This window comes from Macaca fascicularis, chromosome 20, assembly GCF_037993035.2.
Source record: "Macaca fascicularis isolate 582-1 chromosome 20, T2T-MFA8v1.1".
Lineage (NCBI taxonomy): Eukaryota > Metazoa > Chordata > Mammalia > Primates > Cercopithecidae > Macaca > Macaca fascicularis.
In genome coordinates, this window is record NC_088394.1 from 18,747,418 (window position 1) to 18,771,573 (window position 24,156).

At 44.4% G+C, this 24,156-nt stretch overlaps 1 protein-coding gene across 35 annotated transcripts in view; it reads left to right on the forward strand.

Moving 5' to 3' along the window:
* The window catches only part of SYT17 (synaptotagmin 17), a 94,564-nt gene that overhangs the window by 28,408 nt on the left and 42,000 nt on the right, over window positions 1-24,156 (forward strand). For all 35 annotated transcript variants that reach the window (XM_074027816.1, XM_074027833.1, XM_074027825.1 and 32 more), the window contains 2 exons: window positions 20,508-20,628; window positions 22,155-22,310. In XM_074027816.1, the coding sequence (XP_073883917.1) occupies window positions 20,508-20,628; window positions 22,155-22,310 (277 nt within the window). The remainder of the gene's footprint in view (window positions 1-20,507; window positions 20,629-22,154; window positions 22,311-24,156) is intronic.

A 24,156-nucleotide genomic window follows, 5' to 3' on the forward strand; every position in this document is an offset into this window, starting at 1 on the left:
CCAAGCCACGGAACTGGGACTTGAACCCATGTCATCCAGCTGCAGAGGCTGTACTCTGAGTCACTCTACTCCACGGCACTGCCTCTTTCATTTATTTTACCTTTTTTTTTAAACAAAACAAAACACTTTTTTTTTTTTTAAAGAGATCGGGGAGTGGGGGCAGGTGTGGTGGCTCACCTTGGGAGGCTGAGGCAGGCAGGATCACCTGAAGTCAGGAGTTTGAGACCAGCCTGGCCAACATGGTGAAACCTCATCTTCACTAAAAATACAAAAATTAGCTGGGCGTAGTGGTGGGCGCCTGTAGTCCCAGTTACTCGGGAGGCTGAAGCAGGAGAATCGTTTGAACCCGGGAAGCGGAGGTTACAGTGAGCCGAGATCGTGCCACTGCACTCTAGCCGGGGTGAACGAGCGACACTCCATCTCACCCCTGTAATCCTAGCACTTTGGGAGGCCAAGGCAGGGGGATTGTGTGAGTCAGGAGTTCAAAAGTAGCACAGAGAAAGAGTGAGGTCCTCATCTCTATAAAAAATTTAAAAATTAGCCTGATGTGGTGATGCACATCCACAGTCACAGCTACTCAGGAGACTGAGGTGGGAGGATCACTTGAGACGGGAGGTAGAGGCTGCAGTGAGCTATGATGGCAACACTGCACTCCAGCCTGGGTAACAGAGCCAGACCCTGTCCCAAATGAAAAAACCCACCAAAACCAAAAAGACCCGAAAAGAGATGGAGTCATGCTATATATGCTGAATAAATGGTGATTGGGAACCCAGGCGCCAGAAGCTCACAGGGAGGGACCCAAGGAGGGAACGTACCAAGAAGAGGGGACATTGAGGCACAATTAAGATTGAAACCAGAAGGAATTGGCTTAGAATCTGATTTGCATTTCAATTTATACTACTTTGGTCATAACCATGCCCCAGGCAGACAGTAGATAGAAGAATTCATTATTGTTATTATTTTTAAAGACAGAGTCTTGCTTTGTTGCCCAGGCTGGAGTGCAATGGACTGATCTCGGTTCACTGCAACTTCTGCCTCCCGGGTTCAAGCATTTCTCCTGCCTCAGCCTCCTGAGTAGCTGGGATTACAGGCATGAGCCACCACACCTGGCTAATTTTTGTATTCTTAGTAGAGACAAGGTTTCACCATGTTGGCCAGGCTGGTCTCGAACTCCTGACCTCATGTGATCCACCTGCCTCAGCCTCCCAAAGTGCTGGGATTACAAATGTGAGCCACCAGCGCGCAGCTGAAGAATTTTTTTTTTAAATGACTTTATTTTTTAGGGCCGTCTTAGGTTCATAGGAAAATTGAGAGGAAGGGACAGAGGTTTCCCGTATACTCCCTGCCGCTACACATATGTAATTTCCTTCATTATCAGCATCTCCGACCAGAATGGTACATTTGTTACAACTGGTAAACCTACACTGACACATCATCATTACCCTAAATCCATAATTTACATTAGGATGCTCTTGGCATCGTGCATTCTATGGATTTGGACAAATTATAATGACATGGGTTCACCATTGTAATGTCATCCAGAATAGTTTCTCTGGGACATTTTTTAAAGCCAAAATACTTGATAATTCGAGGTGCTCAGAGTTATGTGCTCACTGGACCCGGTACTTGGAAACTGCCTGGAGTTATAAACGCCCCCAGCCTGCCTTGTCAGCTGCCAAAAACAGCCTGGGAAACAGAGACACCTTACTGCATTTTGTATTTTGAGATCACTCATCACCTGGTACCTCACCAGCCAAGGCTCTTGACAAGGCAAATGTCAGGTTTCTTAATGAGAAATCCCTCTTTCACTTGCCCTGAGCTGCTGTCAGCCTTGACCCTCTCCGTAGAGTCCTGGCCTTTGTGTGTATGTTAAAATTGTTTCCCGCTCAGGTTCTGATGAACAGCAGTGTTTTGGCAATGTTGTGCAGCCAGAGCTGGGCCCAGGCCAGAGTCTTACCAAGCAGTCATTAACTAGAAGTTTCTTTTCATGCGGTCCTTTGTGTTTTCTTCCTCCTTAAATAGAAATTGGTTTTGCATTTTAGACATCAACATGCACTTTTTTGTTTGTTTTGTTTTGTTTTTTTAGAGACAGGACCTCTAAAGAAAGACAACAGGGTCTTTTTTTTTTTTTTTTTTTTTTTTTTAAGACGGGGTCTCACTCTGTTGCCCAGAATGGAGTGCGGAGGCACAGTAACAGTTCACTGCAGCTTCTACCTCCTTGGTTCAAGCAATCCTCCTGCCTCAGCCTCCTGAATAGCTGGGACCACAGTCGTGAGCCACCATGCCTGGCTAATTTGCTCAGCCATGTTGCTCAGGCTGGTCTTGAGCTTCTAGCTCAAGCAATCCACCTGCCTTGGTCTCCCAAAGTGCAAGGATTATAGGTATGAACCACCGTGACCAGCCTCAACATTCACTTTTGATTCCTAGTTATTAAATGAACTAGAAGAGGAACCAGAGATGATTTAGACCAACTTTCATGTTATATAGACTAGAGAACTGCAGCACAGAGAGGTTGAGTGACTTGTCCAATGTCACATGGCTTTTGGGAGGGAGGTCTTGCTGTATACTGTACCAACACTCAGTGTACTAACTTCTTTACCCCACAAGGGAGGTGATCTCATGATGGCTAAGAGCGTAGACCCTGGAGTCATACAGACTTGGCTTCAAGTCTTGGCTTTGCCATCCACTAGAGGTGTAGGCTCAGGTGAGTTACTTGTCATCTTTAAGCCTCAACTTCCTTGTCTGTAAATGGGGATCATGTGGTATGCTGGCTTCCAGAGCCAATTGTTAAGTTTTCAGGAATTTTGCAAGCTGGTTGACATCATCACATTGATAGCTGGAGACCAGCTATTGTATATGAAATTGACCAGTGTCATAAGTTAGAACCTCTGCTCTCCCCACCCCAAGAACTAAACATTTGCCATCACAATACCGATCCCAGAAGTACTTACTTCAAAGGTTTATTGTGGGCAGTGAGACTTAGTACTTATGAAGCACCAAGATCAGAGAGCCTGGCACATGTTTACAGTGGTGCCATGTCGTGGTCAAGAGCACAGACCTAGTGTCCTTTAATGTCCAGGTCAGAGCCAGCCCAACCACTTCCAGCAGTGTGACCTTGGGTAATTACTCAATGTCATTGATAATAATCATTGCTAGCTCTCCCTGAGTATTACTACGGATCAAGTACTATTCTAAGGGCTTTCATTTCCACCTAGGGGCCATTATTATTCCCATTTTACAGTTAAAGAAACTCAGGCACAGAAAGTTTGAGTAACTTACCCAAGGCCATGAAGTTAGTGAATGGAGGAGGCTGTGTTCAACTGAACATGAGGAGGCTGTGTTAACTGTTGTCCTGTCTCACTGAGGCTCAGCTTGTTGGAAAATGGCAAGAATAACAACTCCAACATGAAGGGTCATAGTTAGGCTGTCATCTGATAATGCTTGTGGCATGAGGCAAGGCCTCAATTAATGTGAACTTCCTACTGGTAACACTAAATAAATGTCACTGGCAGTCATTACCATGATGATTACATTGAAATCTTCCTAGCCAAGAAGTTTCAACTCAGTTTGATTAAGGAGAATAAAGTAATATATGTCATCCAAGCAATTCATCAACTTCATGTTTGAGAACAGGGCAGGTGACCTTAGATGTGTTGGGGGAGGGATCCAGGAGTGATTTTGGAGAGGCATGAGGGGGCTTCAAGGATTTTTTGGAGTTGGAGATGACATGAGGGCAGAGGGTGAGGGAGGTCTCTAGAGCCTCACTCAGCTTTCGGGGTTGAGGGACTTGCTGGTTAGGGGTGCTGGACAGTGAGGTAGGAGGAGCAGGCGAGGATGGGGCAGGAGTGGTGCTGATGAGCTAAGTTTGGGGTGCAGGGTGTTGAGGATGGGCACCCCTGAGGAAGCTTCCAGTGGACTTAACTAAAGATCCCTGAGTGATCTCATCCGATCCCATGGCTTGAAACACCTGTGTTATCAGTATTTCCGGGGCACTTGTGAAACATTCTGATTCCCAGGTCCCTCCCCTGAAGAATCTGATCAAGTAGGCTCTGGGAGGCCCCAGGAATCTGTATTTACAAGCACCCCCAGTGACTCTTTTGTTGAGGGCAGCTTTGGCAACACTGAACTTAGGTTTGCCGCCTGCTGGAGTGACTGGCTGACGTCTCACTTCTACCCTGGACTGTTGATTTTGCCCCAAATTGCCCCTCCATCGGTATTCCCCATATCTGTCAGTGACACCAGCGTTGATCCCAAAACCTAGGAGTCATAGCCTACACTCATCAGCAAATCAGGCCAGCCCCACCAACCCCTTCAAACCCTTCCACTCCTCCAGCCAGGTCCAGGCCACCTTCACTTCTCACCTGCAGTGTTAGGACGCCCCTCACGGGTCACCCTGCTTCATTCCTTTGCATTGCATTGCATTTCTCAACCCAGCAGCCAGGGGAATACAGTAAAATAAATGTCAGTTCATGTCTTTCTCCTGCATCTAACCTTCTAATGGCTTCCTATCTCATTCAACATAAAATCTAAACAAGACTTATCCCCCGTATCTCCCTCCAACTTTATTTCCCTGGTCAGTGGCCTCCTTGATTCTGCTTCGGCCACATCAACTTTGCTGGGTATCTCAAGCACACCTAGCATGGCCCTACCTCAGGGCCTTTGCACCAGCTGTGTCTCTCCCTGGAATGCTCTCCCCCCAGATACCTTCATGGCTCCCTCCTGTCTTACTCAGGTCACCATCTCAGAGAGGCCTTCCTTGACTTTTTTTATTCTTTTCTTTTGAGACAGGGTCTCACTCTGTCACCCAGGCTGGAGTACAGTGGCGTGATCTTAGCTCACTGCAACCTCTGCTTCCCGGTTTAAAGTTATTCTCGTGCCTCAACCTCCTGAGTATCTGGGACTACTGGCATGTACCACCACACCCGCTACTTTTTGTATCTTTAGCAGAGGCAGCGTTTCACCACGTTGACCAGGCTGGTCTCGAACTCTTGACCTCAAGTGATCTACCTGCCTCGGCCTCCCAAAGTGCTGGGCTTATGGGCGTGAGCCACGGCACCCAGCCTCTTGATTTTCCTTTTAAAGAGCAGTCCTATCACTTTCTATCCCTGCAGCCAGCTTTGTTTTTCTTCCTAGCACTTTACTGCTATCAGACATTACATATTAATTTCCTTATTAAGCGTCTTCCACTTTAATGTGAGCTCCAAGAGGAGGGGCATTTTTTTCTGTCTTGTTCCCTAGTGGTACATAATACATGTTCAATAAATATCTGTAGAAGGGAAGGAAGAAAGGAAAGGAGAAAGAGAAAAAAAGAAGGCTTAGGCAGGACCAGAACTCATAAAGAAAGTATGTTTGGGTTAGTCAATGTGATAGTAGAAATGATAGGCATCAAGAAAATTGCCAGGAAACACCATATAAAGTAAAGAAAAGGTGACTAGGAGTTGAATTCTGGGGAAAATTACACTTAAGGGCAGGAGAGAAGAAAAAAGAACTGTGGAGACCAAGAAATAGAAGCTAGAAGGTAAGAAGAAATGTAGGAGCGGACAGTGTCATGGGAACCAACTGAAGAATTTCAAGAAAGATCTAGCCTTCTCCACTAGAACTTCATGGGGTATATGGTATGCATCCTCCTTTTCCTAGGAGGAAAGGAAAGAGGCTCCGAGAGGTTTAGCGGCATGGGTAAGGTCACACAGCTAGTGTATGTGGGAGAGCTGGGATTGCAATAGAGGTTTGTGACTGTTTGTCCTTTGTCTTAATTCACCAGTGTGTTAGTTTTCTGGGACCACTGTAACACACACTGGGTGCCTTAAAACAACAGGAATTTATTCCCTCGCAACTCTGGAGGCTCAGAGTCCAAATGCAGGGTGTCAACTGAGTTGATTCCTTGCAGAACCTCTATAGGAGAAACCACCCCAGGCCTCTCCTCTGGGTTCCGATGGCTGCCAGCAATCCTGGTGCTCCTTGGCTGAGAGCCGCATCCCTCCAGCCTCCACCCCTGTCCTCACCTGGCATTCTCCCCTGTGTGTCTTAGTCCATGTTTCTTCTCCCCATTTCATACATCCAGTCCTACGGGATATAGGGCCCACCCTACTCCTGTGTGACCTCATCTTGACTCAATTACATCTGCAAAACCCCTATTTTCAAATAAGGACTGTGAACTCCCATTGCTATAGTTTGGATGTGTTTCCCCTGCCAGACCTGATGTTGAAATGTGATCCCCAATGTTGGAGGTGGGACCTAATGGGAGGTATTGGGTCATGGGTGTGGATCCCTCATGACTGACTAGGTGCCATCCTCATGGTAATAAGTGACTTCTTGCTCTGTTAGTTCTGCACAAGAGCTGGTTGTTTAAAAGAGCCTGGCACCTTTCCCATCACTCTTACTTCCTCTCGTGCCCTGTGATCTCTGTACATGACAGCTCCCTTTCCCCTTTTGACAAAAGCGGAAGCAGCCTGACACCTTCATCAGAAGCAGAGGAGATGCTGGTGCCGTGCTTCTTGTACAGCCTGCGGGACCACGAGCCAGTTCATCCTCTTTTCTTTATAAATTACCCAGCCTCAGCTATTCTTTTATAGCAATGCAAAATGGACTAAGACAGTCATATTTACAGGTGTATTAGTCCATTCTCACCTTGCTATAAAGAAATACCTGAGACTGGGTAATTTATAAAGAAAAGAGATTTCATTGGCTCACGATTCTGCAGGTTGTGCAGGTTGTACAGGAAGCATGACTGGGGAGGCCTCAGGAAACTTACAATCATGGCGAAAGGCAAGGGGGGAGTGAGATGTCTCACATGGCCGGAGCAGGAGAAAGAGACAGAGAATGGGGAGGTGCCACACACTTTTAAACAACCACATCTCCTGAGAACTCTATCATTAGAACAGCACCAAAGGGGGAAATCTACCTCCATGGTCAATCACCTCCCACCAGGCCTCACCTCCGACACTGGGGGAAGGTTATGGAAGGTCACTACCCTCAATGAACTCACAACTTTGTGGAGCAGAAAGATAGGGAACAAGGTAGCCACTCCCTCAAAAATGAAAATGGGGCCAGGCACAGTGGCTCACACCTGTAATCCTTTGGGAGGCCAGGGCAAGAGGATCACTTGAGGCCAGGAGTTCAAGTCTGCAGTGAGCTGTGATCATACCACTGCACTCCAGCTTGGGTGATACAGTGAGACCCTGTCTCTAACAAAACAGGAAAAAAAAAAAAGAAGAAAGAAAATGGAGCCTTACCTCACAGCACAGACCAAAATCAAGTCCTGATGGCCAGGAACTGATGAATGGCCAAACTTTAAGTTTTATAAGGAAATAAAGATCTTTGTGACATTAGTATAGCAAAGCGCCTCTTTAAAAAGTCAGAAAATAAAGTATGAACCAATGAAGGAAAAGAGGGATGCATTCTACCCCATTAAAATGATGAACTTCTGCTTATCAGGAAACATAGTAAAAAGAATTAAAAGGCAAGCCAGAAACTGGGAGGATACGATTGCAATACACATGTATTAGTTTTCTAGGGCTGTTGTAACAAAATGCTGCAAACTGGTGGCTTAAAGAACATAAATTGACTCTCTGCAATTATTGGAGGTGTATTAGTCTTTCACACTGCTATAAAGAACCACCTGAGACTGGGCAATCTACTAAGAAAAGAGGTTCCGTTGACTCTCAGTTCCACATGGCTGGGGAAACTTACACGTGAAATTTTGTTACATACATAATGCATAGTGATCAAGTCACCATATTTAGGACTTCTGTCATTCTAGCACAATACATTTTTGTTAAATATAGTCACCCTACTGTACTATCAAACATTTATTATTATTACTTTTTAATTGAGACAGTCTTGCTTGAGGCAGGAGTCCTGAACTCCTGGCCTCAAGTGATCCTCCCACCTCGGCCTCCCAAAGTGCTTGGATTACAGGCATAAGTCACTGTGCCCAGCCCCAAACATTGAGTTTATTCCTTCTCGTATGTGTGTACCCTTTAACCCACTTCTCTTCATCCTCTCCCCTCTGATCTAAGTTTTTTCCTTAAAGGGTATTTCAGAATGTGCCTGTATTATCAATGCAGCTATGCAAATACAGGGTTGCGGTATTGACAAAGACTGGGAAAAAAAGTGAAAAGAAGAAAAAAAAAAGAAAGGAAAGCATTTGATGAAATGTGTAAAGTGCTGGCATTGCAGTTGGAGTTTACTTTTTAAAAAATCCATTTCTATTTTAATGTTGTTTGTGCAGCAGATTAAGAGACAATAGGCTTTATCCAACCCCTGAGAGCAAAGGCATAAGGGGGCGTGGAGCAGCTGTGTTTGGGCTTCGTTAAAAGTTGTGTGCACACATTTGAAATCCTTTGCTAGGTGAGAGAGAGCGAAAGGACCATTGAGAAGGAGTTCAAAGCAAACCTGTCAGGAGGAGAGCTGGGCTCTGGCCTTCTCCAGAAAATGTCTTTTGTCCCAGATGATTTTCTTTTATTTCCTTTTTATTGATTAGAAATTAACTCTGTTGAAAGGCTGCAGGGAGAGAGAATTTTTGTCTGGGTAGAGAGGAGAGAGCCAAGCCACATTTGCCCAAGCCGGCTGCCGGATTCATCCGAGTAATTTACAGATGGTCTATTTTGGTTCTCCCTAGCCCACCCCACGTGGTTCGACCAAATTAAGCTCATCAGGCTCTTACAAGAAAGGAAATGAGGCCTGTTTATTTGTGACATCGCTTCCACAAGGGACAAGGTAGAAGTGGGCCTGTCACCCAGTTCCTTCTCCTGTCTTGGCTTCGATTCTCTGGGGGTTGGATAGGACAGGGGGCAGAACATCGTGCTGACAATCCCTCTCGGCCCATGGTGTGGCAGCAGCTCAGCCTGTGTGTTGGGGGCTGCACTGCTTGATCTTGGATTTGCTCCTGGTGCTGTGAGTATAGTAGTGGACACAGGGGCACTTGCTTTGCCTTTATAGAGAAACAGGTTAAGGACCAAGTACCATGAAGGAAATGAACAAGGTGGTGTGATGGAAAGCGATGGAGGCAGAGGGCTGTTTTCAACTGAGTGTTAATGGAAAGCTTAGATGAGGAGGTGACTGTTGAGTTGAGATTCCCAGGGAATAGCAGGTTCAAGCCTTGGGGCAGGTATAATCTTGTATTTTTTTTTTTTTTTTTGAGATGGAGTCTGGCTCTGTTGCCCAGGCTGGAGTGCAGTGGTGGAATCTCGGCTCACTGCAAGCTCCACCTCCTGGGTTCATGCCATTCTCCTGCCTCAGCGTCCCATGTAGCTGGGACTACAGGTGTCCGCCACCATGCCTGGCCAATTTTTTTTTTGTATTTTTAGTAGAGACAGGGTTTCACTGTGTTAGCCAGGATGGTCTCTATTCTCCTGACCTCGTGATCTGCCTGCCTCAGCCTCCCAAAATGCTGGGATTACAGGCGTGAACCACCGCGCCCAGCCAATGATCTTGTATTTTTAAAGAACAGAAAGAAGGCAGAGGCGGTTGGTGAGTGAGGTCTCAGAGGCAGGCAGGGATCAAATCATTTGGATCAAATCATTTGGATCAAATCATTTTGATCCTGTAGATAAATCCTTTTAGAGACCATTAGTTCTCAATTGGGTGATTTTTGCCCTCAGTGGACATTTGACGATGTCTGCAGACATTTTGAGTTTTTGCAATCAGGAGAGGGGTGATGCCGCTGGCATCCAGTAGGTAGAGGCCAGGGATGCTGCTAAACTTCCTGTAATGCACAGGACAGCTCCCACAACACAGAATGCTCCAGCCCAAAGTGGCAATCGTGCTGAGGTTGACAAACCCTGTTGTTGACTAGGCTAAGCACTTTGAATTTTATTCTGAGCGATGGAGGGTTTTAAACAGGGAAGTGAGGCTGGGTATGGTGGCTCACGCCTGTAACCCCAACACTTTGGGAGGCCAAGGTGGGCAGATCACTTGAGGTCAGGCATTCGAGACCAGCCTGGCTGACATGGTGAAACCCCATCTCTACTAAAAATACAAACATTAACTGGGCATGGTGGCACATGCCTGTAATCTTAGCTACTCGGGAGGCTGAGGCGTGAGAATCACTTGAACCCAGGAGGCAGAGGCTACAGTGAACCAAGATCATGCTAGTGTACTCCAGCTTGAGCCACAGAGCGAGACTCTGTCACAATAAATCAATCAATAAATAAAATAAGAAATAAACAGGGAAATGAGGCAATGGCATGGTTCCGTTTTCTTTTAGAAAACCAGAGTGTTGGCCGGGCGTGGTGGCTCAAGCCTGTAATCCCAGCACTTTGGGAGGCCGAGACGGGTGGATCACGAGGTCAGGAGATCGAGACTATCCTGGCTAACACGGTGAAACCCCGTCTCTACTAAAAAATACAAAAAAAAAAACTAGCCGGGCGAGGTGGCGGGCGCCTGTAGTCCCAGCTACTCGGGAGGCTGAGGCAGGAGAATGGCGTGAACCCGGGAGGCGGAGCTTGCAGTGAGCTGAGATCCGGCCACTGCACTCCAGCCTGGGCGACAGAGCGAGACTCCGTCTCAAAAAAAAAAAAAAAAAAAAAAAAAAAAAAAAAAGAAAACCAGAGTGTTGGTCTAAATTATTTCAGCTCTGACATTTCAACCTTATCTCACTAAATTTGGATAAGGAAGACTTTATAGAGTTGGAGATCCTATCAGAACAAGCAATCCATTTTCCCTGTGAGGGCTGAGCCCTCTTCCTGGGAGGATTTTTGTATTTGGTGCTTGGGTGTCCACTTTGCAGTGAAGAAGATTGGCTTAAGGAGAAAGCAGAAGGAAGGAAATCTTAGCTGGATCTTTCTGGGCTCTGGCTTGTAGCACCAGCTTTGGCCTCTTCAGGCCCAGAGGGGACTGAAGACAAACTCAGTGGAGATGGTGAATAGACTTTTCTTTCTTCTTAAGAGGCAGGGTCTTGCCATGCCACTCAGGCTAGAGTGCAGGGGTTCAATCACAGCTTACTAAAGTCTTGTTAGAAACAAATGCTGTTCAGTGTCACAAAGAAAGTGAGCACTAAAACAAAGAATTTCTCAGTAAGGCAAAACTTACTTCTGTAGGATGGTGTTTCTCACAGGTCTGGTCATCATGAGAGCACACCGAACAAAGGAGGGAAGGGGTTTTTATCTCTAATGCAGCTTGTCCCTGCTGCTCCGTCCTGCCTCCACTGGTTGGAGTTGGACTGCACAATCTAAGCTGAACCTGGTTGGCTAACTTGAAAAGTGCAGGAATGCGGTTACACTGGCGGGAAGGACAGTTTCGGCGAGAAGAGCCATTGTAATGGGAGGGATAATTTACAGAGTGGGCACTAGATGTAGGCTCTGTAGCTAAGGACTGGCGGAAGAGTTGTTTACTGAAACCAAGACAGAGAGGTACAGAGAGCAAGGAAGTTTGGCCTTGAAAGTAGAGAACAAAGAACAAGGAAACTAAACAAGCTAAACCTTTGAAGAGGAACTTCTTCTCGCATCTGACAGCCTCGAACTCTTGGCTTCAAGCATTCCTCCTGGCTTAGCCTCCTGAGTATCTGGGACCACAGATGCATGCCACCATGCTCAGCTAATTAAAGAAAAAAAAAAGTTTAGAGATGGAAGGTGGGAAGGTTTTGCTTTGTTGCCCAGGCGGGCCTCAAACTCCTGGCCTCGATCCATCCTCCTACCTCAGCCTCCTGGGTAGATGGGATTAGAGGCTCAAGCCACTGCACCTGATGAACTCTTCTTATGCCAAAAGTTTCAAGACTTTGGTTCCTATTAAAATTTTGTTCAGGGTACAGTTATGTATTTAAAAAATCTGAATCAGCCCGAGATTTATAGACTTAGGTCAGGATTTCTCAACTTTGGCACTAGTGATATTTTGGGCCAGACTGTTCCTTGTTGAAGGGGGCTGTCTTGTACCTTGTAGGATGTCTGGCAGCATCCCTGGTCTCTCTCTACCCACTAGATGCCAGTAGCAGACCCCACCCTATTCCCCAGTTATGACAACTAAAACATCTCCAGATGTTGCCAATGTCCCTGGAGGTGGCAGGAGAGAGAACAAAATTACCCCAGGTTGATGCAAGTTGGATGTCCCAGCACCTCATGGATGTCTGTAAAGATCACCATTAATTTCATGATCTTCCTAAGTGGTGCAAGTTGAGGAGCTGCTGGACTAGATGGTCCTGCTTTCTCTTCCTACAGTCTAAGCTCCTTATCAGCGGACTCCTGGTCAACATTTTTTGTTTTGTTTTAAATTAGAGACCAAGTGTTGCTCTGTTGCCCAGGCTGGAGTGCAGTGGCACCACCGACATTCACTGCAGCCCCGAACTCCTGGGCTCAATCGGTCTTCCCACTTTGACCTCCTAAAGCACTTGGATTATAGGCATGAGCCACCATGCTTGGCCATCGTCAGCTTTTAGATGTAGCATCAGATACTTCTACGGAAGAAGGGCTGAGAAGATCCTGGCTCCAGGAAGCCCCCAGGGACATTTTTGTCCTCAGATTGTTAGAGCTGACATTTATGATGTCCAAGTGAATGATGTTATTCTGTTATTCATACGTACAACATATTCTGGGGCAGAGACCCTGAGTGTGATGGCAACTCTTCTTTTCCTCCAGGGCTGGGTTAGGATAAGGCTTTGAGGCCTCCAAGCCCTGAAAATTATAGAGCTGCTCACCATACGTCATTCAAGATAATAATAATTCTCTTTTTTTTTTTTTTTTTTTTTTGAGACAGAGTCTTGCTCTGTTGCCCAGGCTAGTGTGCAGTGGTGCAATCTCGGCTCACTGAAACCTCCGCCTTCTGGGTCAAGTGATTCTCCCGCTTCAGCCTCCTGAGCAGCTGGGATTACAGGCAGCCGCCCCCTCGTCCAGATACTTTTTTTATTTTTAGTAAAGATGGGGTTTCACCATGTTGGCCAGGCTGATTTCTAAATCCTGACCTCAAGTGATCTGCCCGCCTCGGCCTCCCAAAGTGCTGGGATTACAGGCATGAGCCACCATGCCCAGACAAAAAGGACTGCTGCAATAATTCTCAAATGTAAATCTCAGCAATGTTCTGATTTCTCAATGGGTACTGCAGTGTTATTTCTGAAATATCAAATTCTTGCCAAAAATTATATTTCTCTTTTTAAAAAAAATTTATTTGATATAGAAGTGGGGAGGGCATCATCCATTCCTAAGTGGCCAAGAGCACACACCTGTTCTAAGGGAGAAACCAGTATTGTCTTCCACACTTAACAACAATGACAAACCAGGAATGTAAATGGGTGAAGGTGATGTTGTTTCTACGGAGAATGCTCACTAATTTATCTCAAACATCCAAATTATTAACCATCTTTGGCTACTTTATTTTATTTACTTATTTTTGAGACAGGGTCTCTCTCAGTTGCCCAGCCTCTATCATGGCTCACTGCAACCTCAAACTCCTGGCTCGTGCAATTCTCCCACCTCTGCCTCTCACATAGCTGGGACCTCAGGCACTCATCACCACAGCTGGCTAATGTTTTCTTTTTTTTTTTTTGTAGAAAACGGGGGCATCTCACCATGTTGCCCAGGCTTGTCTTGAACTCCTGGCCTCAAGCAATCTTCCAGCCTTGGCCTCCCAAAGTGCTGGGATTACAGGCATGAGCTACTGCACCCAGCCAACTTTATTATTAATAATAAGTTACTTGGCCCTTGTATTAGTCCATTTTCATGCTGCTGATAAACACACACCTGAGACTGGGCAATTTACAAAAGAAGGAGGTTTAATTAGACTTACAATTCCACGTGACTAAGGAAGCCTCACAATCATGGCAGAAAGCAAGGGGAGCAAGTCACGTCTTACATGTATGGCAGCGGGCAAACAGAGAGAACTTGTGCAGGGAACCTCCTCTTTTTAAGACCATCAGATCTCATGAGACTTATTCACTATGACGGGAACAACATGGGAAAGACTTGCCCCCATGATTCAGTTACCTCCCACCAGGCCCCACCCACTACATGTGGGAATTCAAGATGAGATTTGGGCAGGGACACAGCCAAACCATATCAACCTTTACATAATAATATGGATAAATTCAGGATCAGAACACAATGAAGAGTACTGGGGCTTTAGTGAAGGCTTCCCTCATTCTGTTCCATCTGTATGGGGCACCCTTCCCTGCAATATTTGCTGGACCAAATCCTACTTATCAAGGCTTAACTTAAATGCCTCCTCCTCCATGAAGACTTCCTTGACCATGCCCCTCTCACGAATAGATTGTGCTTCAGTATGTCTTAGGTTTCATTTATATGGCTGATTAATACTTGAGCCCTACAATTATTTCTTTTTTTATTATACTTTAAGTTCTGAGGTACATGTGTGCAACGTGCAGGTTTGTTACACAGGTATACATGTGTCATGGTAGTTTGCTACATCCATCAACCGGTCATCTACATTAATATTTCTCCTCATACTATCCCCCCTAGCCCCCCAACCCCCGACAGGCCCCAGTGTGTGATGTTCCTCTCCCTGTGTCCATGTATTCTCATTGTTCAACTCCCACTTATGAGTGAGAACAAGCAGTGTTTGGTTTTCTGTTCCTGTGTTAGTTTGCTGAGGATGATGGTTTCCAGCTTCATCCATGTCCCTGCAAAGGACATGAACTCATCCTTTTTTATGGCTGTATAGCATTCCATGGTGTATATGTGCCACATTTTCTTTATCCAGTCTGTCGTTGATGGGCATTTGGGTTGGTTCCAAGTCCTTGCTATTGTGAACAGTGCCGCAATAAACATACGTGTGCATGTGTCTTTATAGTAGAATGATTTATAATCCTTTGGATATATACCCAGTAATGGGATTGCTGGGTCAAATGGTATTTCTGGCTCTAGATCCCTGAGGAATCACCACATTGTCTTTCACAATGGTTGAACTAATTTACACTCCTACTAACAGTGTAAAAGCGTTCCTATTTCTCCACATCCTCTCCAGCATCTATTGTTTCCTGACTTTTTAATGATCGCCATTCTAACTAGTATAAGATGATATCTCATTGTGGTTTTGATTTGCATTTCTCTAATAACCAGTGATGATGAGCTTTTTAAAATATATTTGCAATTATTTCTTAATTGAGGTGAAATTCACATCATATAAAGGTAATCATTTTAAATATACAATTCAGTGGCATTTAGTAAATTCTCAGTGGTGTGCAACCATCACCTCTAATTCCAGAATGCTCCCATCACCCACAGGAGACCCTGTATCCATTAAGCAGTCACTCCACATTTCCCCCTCCTCCCAGATCCTAGCAATCACTCATGTACTTTCTATCTCTATGGATTTACCTATTCTGGATATTTTGTCAATGGAATTGTACAATATGTGATTTTTTTGTGTCTGGCTTCTTTCACTTTTTCAAGGTTTGTCTACCTTGTATCAATGCTTCATTGTTTTTATGAATGAATAACCGGCCATTGCATAGATAGGTGATATCTTGTTTATCCATCTGTTGATGGACATTTAGGCTGCTTCCACTTTTGGCTATTGTGAGTAGTGCTGCTATGAGCATCTGCGTACTAGTTTTCACGTGGACATGTTTCCTGTTCTCTTAGGTATACAACTAGGAATGGAACTGCTCGGTCATACTCCAACCTGTTTACCAAAGCAGCTGCACCAGTTTTCATTACTGCCAGCAGTATACAGGGTTCTTGTTCACTACATCCTGGCCAACACTTGTTATGGTTTTGTGTGCGTGTTTATTATAGCCATCCCAGTGGTGTGCAGCCCCTGGAATTTTGATTTGTTTTTATATCTTCCTTGCTCTCCGCCAGTAGACAGTGAGTTGCTTGACGTCTGGGATTGCTGCTTACTCACCAGAAACCTTGTGTAAGAGTTAACCATGGGCTGAGTTTGAACCTTGTTCTTTTTGTTTATGATACATGATCTTGAGCAAGTCATGCAGCTCAAGCTCTCTAAGCTTGAATTCTTTCACCTGCAAGACGGAAGCCTCTGGAGTTGCTAAGGAAACTTTAGAGCCTAGGACAGTGCCTGGACTATGGTGATTTCTCCATAAAGGTTTGCTGTAACGATCATGATCGTGACATCCCCAAGTGCTTAGGACCGAGTACCTGTTACATGAGCGTTTGTTAAATGAATCAATGAATCCTTTGCTATTGCACAATTAGCCCTCTTTTTTACTTTCTATCAACTGGTCCCCTGACTCCAGAGAACAGTGTTACAAATTCATCACTCCCCAGATAAGGCAGACAGAAAGAGTGGCTGGATCAATGGGAATGGTTCCCTAGAAAAGTACGACCTGAAAGCCCTGATGTGCACGCCGTGTATCGAGGATGGGATGGGTGGAGAGTAAAGCGAGCTTGTATCCGCAAAGGGAAGAAGGAATAAAAGAGCTTTGTTTTCTTAAGATGAAAAACACTCAGCCTTCTTAGAAAAAGGATAGCTTCAGGAAGTTTTGTGTTGAAGGTTCGATCAATGGCCCCAGGGGAGGGAAGGAACAATTCTATCCACACTTGAAGGCTGCAGAGGGGGCTTGAGGTGCTCTTACGTATTGAGGGCCCAAAAGATGGCCTCACCTCCTCCTTCCAATTCTGTGAGGACTGCTAGGATTGGGCAGAGCCCCTGGGATCAACCACTGGGCAGCTTGCCTTCGTTCCTGTAAGCATCTCTAGAATCCATCTCTTGCTACATTCTCCCCACACTGGCCTTCTCTTTGTTCCTTTGAACACACCGACTGAGTGACACCGGGTTTATTCCTCCCTCCCACCATCCCGGCCCTTGCACCTGTTGTTCCCTCTGCCCCAGGAGTCCCTATCCCTCTTTCCTCCCTCATTCCTCTTCAAACCTCGCCTCTCAGAAAAGCCCTGCCCCATCCACCGACTGAAAGGGCAGCTCCCATGTGAACCCCATTCATTCTCTTACTCTGCCTGATTTGTCATATTTATTTCACATAAAGTAAATGTTTTTAATGGGAATATTTCCCACATAAAATAATAAAACACCCATGTATCCATCTCCCAGATGTCGTAAGTCTCCAATATTTTGCCACATTTGCTTACTTCAAATACCCCCCTTTCAATCAACTTTATTGAGGTGGAACTTACTGTTTGTTGATTTTTGGCAAATGCACACGTAACTGCTACCACAATCAAGACGCAGCAAATTGCCATCACCCAAGAAAGCTTCTTCCTTTCTCTCACCCTACTATATTTTTCTTCCTAATACTTAGCATTACCTGAAATCATCTCATTGATATATTTTTTAAAATCTAGGTACTGTCCATCTCCCCCACAGGAGTGTATGGTCTGTAAAGTCAGGGAGTGATCTCACTGATGTATCCCCAGTCCTGGTACATAGTAAACTGCTTTTAAAATAAAAGGAAATGTCACTGTGACTTATGAACCTGGGAGGAGCAAAGTCCGGGAGGACCTGGATGGCCTGGGCTCCTGCAGAATCCTCAGCATTGCTCATACTAAAGTAGATATGTCAGCAGGGTCATGTCCTAAAGACACTGCATCTTCCAAGCCCTTGAGAAGCAGCAGGAAACCCCTAGCAACAGTGCAAAAGGGCTTGAACTTCTTTTATTACTCAAGACACTCAGTTGACCATTCCTATTTTGAAAATCTCCATACTTGGATACCCAGGGCAGGGCAGCAGGAATGTAAAGGGGAGGAAGCGGACAGATGAGGTATGATGTGAAGGGGGCAGGTCCCATCTAAAGGAGCACTGCACAGCTCTGTGGCCAGATGTTGGATTAAAGAAAATTACTCAATGACACTTCTCTTTTATTTTATTTTATTTTATTTTTTGAGATGGAGTCTCGCTCTGGTACCCAGGCTGGAGTGCAGTGGTGCGATCTTGGCTCACTATAACCTCTGCCTCCTGGGTTCAAGTGGTCTGCCTCAGCCTCCCAAGTAGCTGGGATCACAGGTGCATGCCACCACGTCTAGCTAATTTTTGTATTTTTAGTAGAGATGGGATTTCACCATGTTGGCCAGGTTGATCTCGAACTCCTGACCTCAGATGATCCGCCCACCTCGGCCTCCCAAAGTGTTGGGATTAGAGGCGTGAGCTACCGCGCCCAGCCCTCAATGACACTTCTTAAAGTGACAAGGCAGACTTTATTGAGGACCATCATGATATGTATAGGGACCACAGTAATGGGATTTTGCAATCACAGAGAGAGACTGGACTCAGCCTCAAATACAGCACAGACAAGTGGGAATCCATAGCCATGGAGCAAAGTGGGGGGTCAGGAATTTTTAAAAAATTACTAAGAGGAAGCATCAGAGGAGTAAGGGGGACTCTGGCTAAATCAACCTGGCAGGATTTTTGCTGGAGACAGGCCAGGGTGATCAGACATTACCTGGGGGATGATGGAGAATGAGGAACTTGTCTGGGCACAATGGCTCATACCTGTTATCCCAGCAATTTGGGAGGCTAAGGCAGGAGGATCACTTGAGGCCAGGAGTTCAAGACCAGCCTGGATAACACAGCAATACCTCGTCTCTTAAAAAAAAAAATTAGCCAGGTATAGTGGCACATGCCTGTAATCCCAGCTATTCAGGATGTTAAGGTAGTAGGATCCCTTGGCCGAGGAGTTTGAGGTTGGAGGGAGCTATGATCATGCCATTGCTCCAGCCTGGGTGACAGGGTGCGACCTTGTCTCAAAAAAAAAAAAAAAAAAAAAAAAAGTGAGAGAGAGAGAATGAGGAACCTGACCAAACTGATTTAGCAGAGTTCTTTGCAGAAACTGGATTTTACAAGGTGGTGCACTGATGGGCCTAGGAGGTTTAGGAGCCTGACTAAAGTTTGGTCAAGTAAAGAATCTTTGTCACTTGCCTGGTGGGAATGCCGGTGTTACCAGATCTTCCTGTTTTTCAAGCAAGGCAAGAAATCCAGATTTTTTTAAAAAATGTGAAATAACTTGATTCTTGAATCATGTAATAATTAACAAGTAATTATAAATTAAAATGTGATGTGGGGCAAACAAAACACACCTGCAGGCTGTTTGTTAGCAGCCTCTGAGTTAACATGCGAGATTGTTTCTTGTTTGTTTGGGGACTAACTCACTCGGTACAGGAATCTTTTGGTTTGACTGTTCACCCTGTCAGCAGATGTTTATTGAGTATCTACTATGTGCTAGGCATTGTTCTAGAGCTGCTGGGTATTGTGTTAGGCATTTGGCATTAATTTGCTGAAATGACTGACATCAGAAAAGATAGAGATGAAAGCTAGATAGATGATAGATAAAGATAGATAATAGACATAGAGAAACAGATGATGGATAGATAATAGATGGTTAGATTATAGATAGATGAGATAGATGAGAGATAGATAGATAGATAGATAGATAGATAGATAGATAGATAGCGATCTTACCCTCTAAAGATACATGTTGAAATATTACAAATAATATAATGACTGGGAGTTACTTCAGAGGAATATGGGGAGTTGAATGAAAGTGTAAGTGAAGGGAGATTCACTATGAGATGAGAATTTTTGAAGCTGAGTGATGTTTGGGTATGAAGATGGCGGGGTATACTCTTCCGCCTGGTTTTGAAATATGACTGGAAATTTCCCATACTAAAATGCTTGTCTTAATGTCCTTATCAGTTAAAGAATAATTCTGAAGGATATACAGGTAAAATGACACCATGTCGAGGACTTAGTTGAAAATATTCAGCTAAAATATTTCACAAGTCAGGATATAGGTGAAACACCATTTGGCAAAATGCCCGTTACAATTTTGTGATGGATAGATGGAGATTTGTTATGCTAGTTTATTGTTTTGTACATGGCTGAAATTTTCTACAATACTTTTTTTTTTTTTTTTTAAAGGGACAGAGAAGCGGGAGGCCTCCTGCTTTCTAGGTATTTTTGGCAGTATGGAGTCATGCACTTAGGTGTTCATGGGAATTTTCCACAGTGTGATAGAGCTGACATCAAGAGGATGGGTACTCTTCAACAAGGGATATCTCTGCGCTGAGTGTAGCTATGGTGAGGTTAGAAGCGTGGGATCTATTGGGGATTCCAGGTTAAGAACAGATTTCTCACTCAGATAGTTCCTCTGCAGGGCATTCTACCTCCAGGTATCCTATTGGATGGCAGAATAACAGCAGTCAGATTATCTGGAATCAAATCAGCCTCCCTGGGTCTAAGTACCAGCTCTACCACTTTCTTGCTGTGGCTTTGGACATGTTATTTAACCCTGTGAGTCTCAGTTTCCTCATCTGTTAAACAGAGTTAATACTAATACCTCACAGACTCATTAGTCGTTACATGTAAAGCGCTTAGCATAGTTCATGGCAGTGAAACATTTTTTTTTTATTATTGCTGCTTTTGTTGTTATTGTTGTTGCTGTTGAGTGATCTAAGAGTGGAAAAAACTCAGAGATAGATGGACCACAATAATTGGAGGCAGAGATGAAAAGAAGTCACACACAGAGGCACCCACTGTCAGCTGATGGGCCCACAGCAACCTGTTTGTGAGCTGCTGCAAGCAATTTCTTGCATGGTGGGTGCAAAAGGAATAAAAGGAGAAGGCAACTTCCTGACCATTTCCTTTCTCTACAGAATGAAGTGGAGCTGGGGGAGCTGCTTCTGTCACTGAATTATCTCCCAAGTGCTGGCAGACTGAATGTTGATGTCATTCGAGCCAAGCAACTTCTTCAGACAGATGTGAGCCAAGGTTCAGGTACCATGTGATTCCTCGCTTCTCTCACTTTATTAATGGGGCATCTGTGTTTGTGTGGGGGACCCAGTTTTCTTTTTCTGTATCCTGGATGAGCATTACTCATCTCAGGATGAGGCAGGTAAATCATGCCATCTTAGTAACCCTATTGGAATTGGGGAGTGGACTGAGAGCAGTCGTGATAACCACTGGAAACTTAAATCCTCTTTGAACCCAAGGAAGTGACTTGGCCTTTCCATATGCTATTCCTGCAATGGAGACGCCATCCTGCAGGTGGCGACAGTGTGCAGAAACTGGCCGTTCTAATCAATGATCGTGGAGGACACACTGAGGTTTTTTGCCAGCTCATTTCATGTGTGCCATAAATCTTTATGAATTCCAGCTCTGAAAAGACTTGTATTTAAAGTGTGTACATTATAGCAAAAACCATTCAAACATGACTTTCAGTGGAATGGAACAGATTCCATTCCATCTGTATGTTGCTTCTCCCACGACAGCAAAGGATATTACTGTGAAAGCAGCTGTAGTCACAGGGATCTGTTCAGCTCAGTGGTGGAATTATTGTCTTCTCTAAATGCAGTAGCTGAATAAATTACTTTTGTGATAAGGTGACAGCTAGAAGACACCTTGCACTCTCAAAAGCCACATTATAAAAACAGAGGCTTAGAAAGGGCCAGTGGAGGCAATGGTATTAAGACTGAAGAGTTTCAGACTCACCACAATGGGAGAGTCAGTATGATAAAATCATTAAAGTTATAGGAGTCAAATGATGTGGCTTGCAAATGATATGGCTTTGGGGAATCTACTTAACCACTATATGCCTCAATTTCTCAATCTCAAAAATTGACATAATAACAGTATTCATCTTGATAAGTTGTTTAAACAAATATTAAATTAGATAATGTACATGAATCCCTTTGTAAACTGTAAAATGATCTAAAAATGTTATAATTCTGCCATCTCTATTCTCCTGTATATGGACTATGGGCTCACTGAAATGATAATGGGTTTCCACAGACAGAAATCCAAGGCAGTCTCTGAGTCTGATTCTGTGTCCACCAGCAAGATCTTTAAAAATTGGTTTCTCACCTTGAGTCCTCAGTTTTCTCATCAGTAAAACTAACACAATGCTGACACATGGGAGGAGCTCAACAAATATTAGATAGCTAAAGGAAGAGGGAAAGGGATAAGCGGATAAGCAGATAGATGGGAAAATGGACGGATAATAGATGGATGGATGCCTGAACTGTCAAATAGATGAGAAATCGGATGGATAGAAAATGGATAGATAAAAATATGGTGAGATGATGAATGGATTGGTGAACTGACAGATGGATGGGAAGATGGATGGATGGATAGACAGGTGGATGAATGGATGGACTATGAGATGAATGAAAAGTTGAATGGATGGATGGATAGAAGAACAGATGAATAAAAAGATAGATGGATGGGAGGTTGAATGGCAGAATGACTGGACAGATTAGGTTTCATGATCTCCAACATTCTATGATGCTGTGTCTAATTTTCAGACCCCTTTGTGAAAATCCAACTGGTGCATGGACTCAAGCTTGTGAAAACCAAGAAGACATCCTTCTTAAGAGGCACAATTGATCCTTTCTACAATGAATCCTTCAGCTTTAAAGTTCCCCAAGAAGAACTGGAAAATGCCAGCCTAGTGTTTACAGGTAGGTAGCATTCCAAAATCTGATGAACTCCAGGTGAGGCACGTTCAACTGACTGTCCTAGAGACAGAAGGAATCTAGAGGGAGTTACATTTAAGAACTTAATATCTGGTGTTCAACTACCTGGGGTCGAACTCACTTAACATCTATGAACTGGGTCAGTACTCATAGAGCCCTATAACGTAATTGTTAGAAATGTAGATCAAGCAAAATTTCCTCAGACTGTCACGTAATAACTGAGGTCTTTGGCAAGTTACTTAACTCCTCTGAGCTTCAGTTTCCTCATCTACAAAATGTGAACAATAATAGTACTTGTGGCGTAGGTTAGTTGTGAACAGTAAATGACTTATGACTCTGGAATATGCTTGGTACATAATAAGTACTCACTATGTGTTAGTTTTGATGATGATGGTGGTGATGATTCAAGTTCTCTGCAGTCAAATAGAGAAGCATATGAGAAAACAGGGTCACCTAACTCAGAGAAAGGGATTTTGAAAGTCTTCCCAGAGGGTGTAGTATTTAAGCAGAGGCTTCATGTGCCACTGTCTGGTAGAATTTAGTCCGTTTTTCCAAGGTATAATCTAATGCATTATTTCCAGAGTGTATTAGTTATTTATTGCTGCATAATAAATCACCCCAAAATTTAGTAGCTTAAAACAACAAACATTTATATCTCATAGTCCCCGTGGGTCAGAAATCCAGGTATACAAAGATTTGCTGTATAGTTCTGTCTGAATACCTCTGACAAGGCTGCAATCAAGGTATTGGCTGGGGCTTCAGTCTCATCTGAAGGCTCACCTGGGGGAGGATCTCTTTTCAAGGTCACTCGCAGTTTTCAGCAGGTTTAGTTTCCTGCAGGCTGTTGAATTGGGGACCTCAGTCCCTTCCTGGCTGTTGGCCAGTGACCTTCCTCAATTCCTTGCCACATGGGCTTCCCCATAGGACAACTCACAACATGGCTTTCATCAGAGTGGTCAAGTGAGGGAGCAGGAATGGGAAGGAAGAGTCTTTTTGTAATCTAATACTGGAAATGATATCCTATTACTTTCATTATATTCTATTCACTAGAATAGGCCCAGCCCACACTCAAGAGAAGGGATTACACAAGGGTATGAAGAGTGGGAGGTGGGAACCACTAGGAGTCATCTTAGAAGCTACTCACCACAACAGGAATAGAGTTAGTAGGAGTAATGGTTATTATTTCTTGTGTTCTAATTACAGTATATACTTCCCTATATCATTGCTAATATTCACCATAACCCACCCTGTCAAGTTGATATCTTCATCCTGAACTTAGAGATCTAGAGACTGAGGCTTAAAACCTAAGCAACCTACACAAAGTCTCAAGCTGATAGAATCAGAATTCAAGCTCTGGTCTTGCCAGCTCCACATATCAAGGGATCTGTATTTCCTCAAGAACCCAGGTAGGGCTAGCATTGGGGATCTGACATCATCCTTTGAGACATCCTTCTCCAGGGTAACTGGAAACTCTCCTCTGTTTAGATCTTGTCTAGAACTCTGGGCTCCAGGTCTCCCAAGAAACCAATCCATGGCTGAAAAATCCTTGCATGCAAGATTTCCCCTATATAAACTTATTGCTCTTTCTCACCAAGGTTGCAAATGTCTATCCTCTGAGACCCCTTCGAAGCAGGTTAGTTCTGGGCTTTCTCAAGGCCTGTCACCCATAGAGTCTGCACTGAATCAGGGGATGCCTGCCCTATGCAGATGTAATGATCCCTTCTAATGCAGCCTGTGATGGCTGCTGTCCAGATGGAGTCACAAATAGGCAAGATCCTCACTCTCTCCTAGGTTTCAGGCCAACACAGAAGACAGTCACCTCTGACTCCTT